Here is a 7,339-nt window from a genome sequence, read left to right as displayed (position 1 = left end):
CCAGTGAGAGGCTGAGCCAGGCCAACCTGGACGCCATCACCTTCCCCGGAACTGGAACCGGAACCGGAACCGTGGACCCAGGCTCACATGTGAGCTCACCGGCCTCAGGGAAGGACCCGTACAGAGGAGGAGCCTTCACTTCTGATCCTGTTCCACCCCTGAGTCCGCCAGCAGAGGACGCCGTGCCCCGCCCACCCTCTGTCCAGTCCCGCCCACCTTTGGTCCAGCCCCGCCCGTCCTCACTGCGGTTCTCTGAGTCCACACCGCAGACGCCTTTGGAGTCTGGACCAAACCGGGTCTACAGCGACGAGGTCTTCATCCCAAACCCCGCCCCTCCATCACCACCACCAATCAGAGAGACAGACATCATGGAGGACCTCCCCCCTGCCCCACCTCCTCCTCCTGTGGGCGTGGACCAGGAAGCACCACCTCAGACTGACAGCAGGTCGGTTCGCATTCCGTTTTTAACCACGATTTTTCCTGTTGCGACATTTTCACCCAGATTGGACTCATTAAAGGGAACCGTCTTCTTCTTCTGTTTTCAGCTCCAGTCCATGTGTCCACACCTTGGCCCTCCCCATCCCTCGGCCCCACCCCTCCTCGCCCATCCCCTCTGTACCCCCCCCTCCTGATGACCTGGACCTGGACTACGATCCTCTGCCACCGAGACGGAAAAGCCCCGAGGAGCTGAGAGCGGAGCGTCTGGCCCGTCAGCTGGTGGGTGGAGCCAAAGCCGCGCCGGTCCACTGTGACCCCACCTCCATCCTGACCCCACCTCTCGTGTGCGTTTGTGTTCAGGTGCGGCAGGACCGCTCTCTGGCGCCCCTCGTGGACTCGTGGGGGGGGGAGTCCACCGTGGACGTTCTGGAGGACATGTTCCCCAACAGCAAGATACTGGGGCGGTCGCCACGGCAACGCAGGGGCAGCAGCCAATTGGACGACAGGTAGGCGGGGTTTAAACAGGAACTGAAACTGGCAAAAGTCAACGTGATTGGTCAAAGAGTTAAAAGAACCAATCAAATCATTCAACTGTAAAACGACAGAAGCCCAAGAGAACAAGAACTAGAACTACCGACGAGTCCTAAAACTACCGACGACTCCTAAAACTACTGACGAGTCCTAAAACTACCGACGAGTCCTAAAACTACCAACGACTCCTAAAACTACTGACGAGTCCTAAAACTACCGACGAGTCCTAAAACTACCCACGAGTCCTAAAACTACCCACGAGTCCTAAAACTACCAACAACTCCTAAAACTACTGACGAGTCCTAAAACTACCGACGAGTCCTAAAACTACTGACGAGTCCTAAAACTACCGACGAGTCCTAAAACTACCGACGAGTCCTAAAACTACCAACGACTCCTAAAACTACTGACAAGTCCTAAAACTACCCACGAGTCCTAAAACTACCCACGACTCCTAAAACTACTGACGAGTCCTAAAACTACCGACGAGTCCTAAAACTACCCACGGGTCCTAAAACTACCCACGAGTCCTAAAACTACCATCAAGTCCTAAAACTACCAATGAGTCCTAAAACTACTATCGAGTCCTAAAACTACCAACGAGTCCTAAAACTACCATCGAGTCCTAAAACTACCAACGAGTCCTAAAACCACTATCGAGTCCTAAAACTACCATCAAGTCCTAAAACTACCAACTAGTCCTAAAACTACCAACTAGTCCTAAAACTACTAACATTCAAACACAGACTGACAATAACTGCAGTTCTGTTTTGTTGTTAAGGATTCATGACGGCATCAGTGGTAGTAACGTGGACTTGGAGGACCAGGACCAGGACCAGAACCAGGAGAACCTCAACAGCAGGAAGGTACAGCAGCTGAATGGGTTCATCATCAGTCAGTGTGAGCTGTGGATTCTGAGTCCTACGATTCTCTGTATCTGTAGTTTTTTTTTTTTTTTCTTGGCCGGGGGGGGGGCGGCGGGGGGGGGCTGGATTTAATGCAGTTTGACATGTTTGACAGTTCCTTGGACCTCATTGGTTCAGATGTTCTTCAGTTCCTTGGACCTCATTGGTTCAGATGTTCTTCAGTTCCTTGGACCTCATTGGTTCAGATGTTCTTCAGTTCCTTGGACCTCACTGGTTCAGATGTTCTTCAGTTCCTTGGACCTCACTGGTTCAGATGTTCTTCAGTTCCTTGGACCTCACTGGTTCAGATGTTCTTCAGTTCCTTGGACCTCACTGGTTCAGATGTTCTTCAGTTCCTTGGACCTCATTGGTTCAGATGTTCTTCAGTTCCTTGGACCTCATTGGTTCAGATGTTCCTCAGTTCCTTGGACCTCATTGGTTCAGATGTTCCTCAGTTCCTTGGACCTCATTGGTTCACATGTTCTTCAGTTCCTTGGACCTCATTGGTTCACATGTTCTTCAGTTCCTTGGACCTCATTGGTTCAGATGTTCCTCAGTTCCTTGGACATCATTGGTTCAGATTTTTCAGGAGGCTGGTTTTCAGATCTGCTGAACAGATGACGTTGCGTTCACTGCTCCTGGTAAACTCGGACGTAGGAGGCGTGTCCCCGTGTGACCATGGCTGTGTCTGTGGGTGTGTCCGTCAGGCGGAGCTGTGCGCGGCGCTGAGGAGCAGCATGGAGACGCTGAGGAGGGAGAAGGAGACGCTGCAGGAGGAGGTGAAGGCCCACGAGGAGCTGGGAGTCCAGGTCCAGGCCCTGGTCCAGAAGACCTGCTCCGCCCACCAGACCGACAAGTACCACATGTTCATAGGTACGAGAACCACGCACACCCCAAGGGCTCCCATGAGCCTCTGGGGCACCTCTGACCCCTCCCACTGACCCCCCCCCCTCTGCCCTCTGACCCCTCCCACTGACCCCCCCCCTCTGCTCTCTGACCCCTCCCTCTGACCCTCCCTCTGATCTCTGACACCTCCCTCTGATGTCTGACCCCTCCCTCTGACAGTCCCTATGATCTTTGACCCCTCCCTCTGGCCCTCCCTCTACTCCTCACTATGACCTCTGACCCCTTCCTCTGACCTCTGACCCTCCCTCTGACCTCTGACCCCTCCCTCTGCTCCTCCCTCTGACCCCTCCCTCTGACCTCTGACCCCTCCCTCTGACCCTCCCTCTGATCTCTGACACCTCCCTCTGATGTCTGACCCCTCCCTCTGACCCTCCCTATGATCTTTGACCCCTCCCTCTGGCCCTCCCTCTACTCCTCACTATGACCTCTGACCCCTTCCTCTGACCTCTGACCCTCCCTCTGACCTCTGACCCCTCCCTCTGCTCCTCCCTCTGACCCCTCCCTCTGACCTCTGACTCCTCCCTCTGCTCCTCCCTCTGATCCCTCCCTCTGACCTCTGACTCCTCCCTCTGACCTCTGACCCTCCCTCTGACCCCTCCCTCTCTGTTGTCAGGTGACCTTCAGAGGATCGTCCACCTCCTTCTCTCTCTCTGCGGTCGTATGTCCAGGATCGACCAGAGTCTGAAGAGTCTGCAGATGGGTGGGGCCACAGAGGAGGGCGTGGCCGAGGAGAGGGTGAGGGGATAAAGGGGGCGGGATCACAGAGGAGGGCATGACCAAGGAGAGAGTTAGGGGGCTATAGGGGGCGGGGTCACAGTGGAAGGCGTGGCCAAGGAGAGAGTTAGGGGGCTATAGGGGTGTGGTCACAGTGGAGGGCGTGGCTGAGGAGAGAGTTAGGGGGCTAAAGGGGCGTGGCCAAGGATAGGATGAGGGGGCCACAGGGGGCGTGCCCAAGGACAGAGTTAGGAGGCTAAAGGGGGTGGGGTCACAGAGGAAGTGTCAGTGTTAGTTGTCAGTGTTAGTTGTCAGTGTTATTTGTCAGTGTTAGTTGTCAGTGTTAGTTGTCAGTGTTATTTCTCAGTGTTATTTCTCAGTGTTAGTTGTCAGTGTTATTTCTCAGTGTTATTTCTCAGTGTTAGTTGTCAGTGTTATTTCTCAGTGTTAGTTCAGGGATTAAAGTTCTCCGTCACCACGATGGATTTCCGTCAAATGGAAAAATTGAGGGGGAAAAAAAGTCATATTGAAGTAACTTCCCCTCGTGTTTCGTGGAGTCCAGTCGGCACCGGGTCCTGGGTCCTGGGTCTGCGGTCCTGGGTCTGCGGTCCTGGGTCTGCTGTCCTGGGTCTGCTGTCCTGGGTCTGCGGTCCTGGGTCAGTCCTGGGTCTGCAGTCCTGGGTCAGTCCTGGGTCAGTCCTGGGTGTGCAGTCCTGGGTCAGTCCGGGGTCAGTCCTGGGTCAGTCCTGGGTCTGCGGTCCTGGGTCAGTCCTGGGTGTGCAGTCCTGGGTCAGTCCTGGGTCAGTCCTGGGTCTGCAGTCCTGGGTCAGTCCTGGGTCTGCGGTCCTGGGTCAGTCCTGGGTCAGTCCTGGGTGTGCAGTCCTGGGTCTGCGGTCCTGGGTCAGTCCTGGGTCAGTCCTGGGTGTGCAGTCCTGGGTCTGCGGTCCTGGGTCAGTCCTGGGTCAGTCCTGGGTCAGTCCTGGGTGTGCAGTCCTGGGTCAGTCCTGGGTCAGTCCTGGGTCTGCGGTCCTGGGTCAGTCCTGGGTCAGTCCTGGGTCAGTCCTGGGTGTGCAGTCCTGGGTCTGCGGTCCTGGGTCAGTCCTGGGTGTGCAGTCCTGGGTCAGTCCTGGGTCTGCGGTCCTGGGTCAGTCCTGGGTGTGCAGTCCTGGGTCAGTCCTGGGTCAGTCCTGGGTCAGTCCTGGGTCTGCGGTCCTGGGTCAGTCCTGGGTCAGTCCTGGGTCTGCGGTCCTGGGTCAGTCCTGGGTCAGTCCTGGGTCAGTCCTGGGTCTGCTGTCCTGGGTCAGTACTGGGTCAGTCCTGGGTCAGTACTGGGTCAGTCCTGGGTCAGTCCTGGGTCTGTCCTGGGTCTGCAGTCCTGGGTCAGTCCTGGGTCAGTCCTGGGTCTGTCCTGGGTCTGCAGTCCTGGGTCAGTACTGGGTCAGTCCTGGGTCAGTCCTGGGTCTGCTGTCCTGGGTCAGTCCTGGGTCTGTCCTGGGTCTGTCCTGGGTCTGCAGTCCTGGGTCTGTCCTGGGTCGTCAGTCCTGGGTCAGTCCTGGGTCTGCTGTCCTGGGTCAGTCCTGGGTCAGTCCTGGGTCAGTCCTGGGTCTGCTGTCCTGGGTCAGTCCTGGGTCAGTCCTGGGTCAGTCCTGGGTCAGTCCTGGGTCTGCTGTCCTGGGTCAGTCCTGGGTCAGTCCTGGGTCAGTCCTGGGTCAGTCCTGGGTCAGTCCTGGGTCTGCTGTCCTGGGTCAGTACTGGGTCAGTCCTGGGTCAGTCCTGGGTCTGCTGTCCTGGGTCAGTCCTGGGTCAGTCCTGGGTCACTCCTGGGTCACTCCTGGGTCTGTCCTGGGTCAGTCCTGGGTCAGTCCTGGGTCAGTCCTGGGTCTGTCCTGGGTCAGTCCTGGGTCTGCTGTCCTGGGTCAGTCCTGGGTCAGTCCTGGGTCAGTCCTGGGTCTGCTGTCCTGGGTCTGCAGTCCTGGGTCAGTCCTGGGTCAGTCCTGGGTCAGTCCTGGGTCTGCTGTCCTGGGTCAGTCCTGGGTCAGTCCTGGGTCAGTCCTGGGTCAGTACTGGGTCAGTCCTGGGTCAGTCCTGGGTCTGCTGTCCTGGGTCAGTCCTGGGTCAGTCCTGGGTCAGTCCTGGGTCAGTCCTGGGTCAGTACTGGGTCAGTCCTGGGTCTGCTGTCCTGGGTCAGTCCTGGGTCAGTCCTGGGTCAGTACTGGGTCAGTCCTGGGTCAGTCCTGGGTCTGCTGTCCTGGGTCAGTCCTGGGTCAGTCCTGGGTCTGCTGTCCTGGGTCAGTCCTGGGTCTGTCCTGGGTCAGTCCTGGGTCTATCCTGGGTCAGTCCTGGGTCAGTCCTGGGTCTGCTGTCCTGGGTCAGTCCTGGGTCAGTCCTGGGTCTGTCCTGGGTCAGTCCTGGGTCAGTCCTGGGTCAGTACTGGGTCAGTCCTGGGTCAGTCCTGGGTCAGTCCTGGGTCTGCTGTCCTGGGTCAGTCCTGGGTCAGTCCTGGGTCAGTCCTGGGTCAGTACTGGGTCTGCTGTCCTGGGTCAGTCCTGGGTCAGTCCTGGGTCAGTCCTGGGTCAGTCCTGGGTCTGCTGTCCTGGGTCAGTCCTGTGTCAGTCCTGGGTCAGTCCTGGGTCAGTCCTGGATCTGCTGTCCTGGGTCAGTCCTGTGTCAGTCCTGGGTCAGTCCTGTGTCAGTCCTGGGTCAGTCCTGGGTCAGTCCTGGGTCAGTCCTGGGTCTGCTGTCCTGGGTCAGTCCTGCGTCAGTCCTGTGTCAGTCCTGGGTCAGTCCTGGGTGTGCAGTCCTGGGTCAGTCCTGGGTCTGCTGTCCTGGGTCAGTCCTGGGTCAGTCCTGGGTCAGTCCTGGGTCTGCTGTCCTGGGTCTGTCCTGGGTCAGTCCTGGGTCAGTCCTGGGTCAGTCCTGGGTCAGTCCTGGGTCAGTCCTGGGTCAGTCCTGGGTGTGCAGGCTCAGGGGGCTGACAGGTTTCCCAGTGCTGATAATCAGAGGACTTGTGTATTCTTCTGTCAGGAGGACAGGCTGATGACTGTTTCTGTTTGGAAGGAAACTCTGCTCATTCTGTGCCTCACAAACACATGGACCAGTTCAGCTTCACTGAAGTTCAGCCTCCAGACTAACTGGAGTTTAGTGCGAACAAGGAGCTTTCATTATGAAGGAACCACAGCGAAAAGGGAAGAAGACACAACTGATCTGCATGGACCTTCATGTTTGGGTTCAGATCTGATCTGCTCTGGACGGTATATGACTAGTGTGTGTGTATGTGTTTGTGTGTGTGTGTGTGTGTGTGTGTGTGTGTATGTATGTGCCCTTCCCGTGCGTGCGGCTGTGCGCCGCGGCCTTACGCGGTTACGCGCCCGACTGCATAAGTGCTTTATTTGGACCCGTTTATCATCTTATTTGTATGTGTGTGGTACAGTACGAAGATCAAACTGAATGAATGAGGAACAGCCTTGGTATTTGCAAAGCCACTGTATTTAAATCCCCTCAGAGAGGATCTGGAACGGAATAGAAGTTCTGTTTCAGCTGACGGAATTTCTTCCAATCAGAAGAGAACATGATATTGGTGGGAGGGGCTTGTGGACGCAGGTTTGATGACGTACAGATTATTGTGGCTAGCATATACGACATCATGGACACGTTTGTAGAGGAAGGAGCTGAAGTGGGAACTATTGAGAGATGTGTGGAAAATAGATGGAGGTGGGCGTGGCTTGATGAGAAGGGAGACGATGGAACTCCAGTTACATTTACAGACATTTTCCCCAAAGTTCATGTGCTGTTGGAGTTGGAGTTATGTTTTAGGAGTTCCTAAATTGTTAAATAAAAAGTTTTTC

General features: G+C 56.2%; 1 protein-coding gene across 1 annotated transcript in view; it reads left to right on the top strand.

The window, feature by feature from the left end:
* shroom3 (shroom family member 3) overlaps positions 1-7,339 on the top strand; it is a 61,365-nt gene that overhangs the window by 52,767 nt on the left and 1,259 nt on the right. Inside the window, exons 19-24 of the mRNA XM_030130387.1 lie at positions 11-445; positions 546-717; positions 799-944; positions 1,751-1,835; positions 2,582-2,747; positions 3,394-3,515. Of these exons, the coding sequence (XP_029986247.1) occupies positions 11-445; positions 546-717; positions 799-944; positions 1,751-1,835; positions 2,582-2,747; positions 3,394-3,515 (1,126 nt within the window). The remainder of the gene's footprint in view (positions 1-10; positions 446-545; positions 718-798; positions 945-1,750; positions 1,836-2,581; positions 2,748-3,393; positions 3,516-7,339) is intronic.

This window comes from Sphaeramia orbicularis, unplaced genomic scaffold, assembly GCF_902148855.1.
Source record: "Sphaeramia orbicularis unplaced genomic scaffold, fSphaOr1.1, whole genome shotgun sequence".
In the NCBI taxonomy this organism is placed as follows: Eukaryota; Metazoa; Chordata; class Actinopteri; order Kurtiformes; family Apogonidae; genus Sphaeramia; species Sphaeramia orbicularis.
This window is presented reverse-complemented; position numbering and strand designations above follow the sequence as displayed.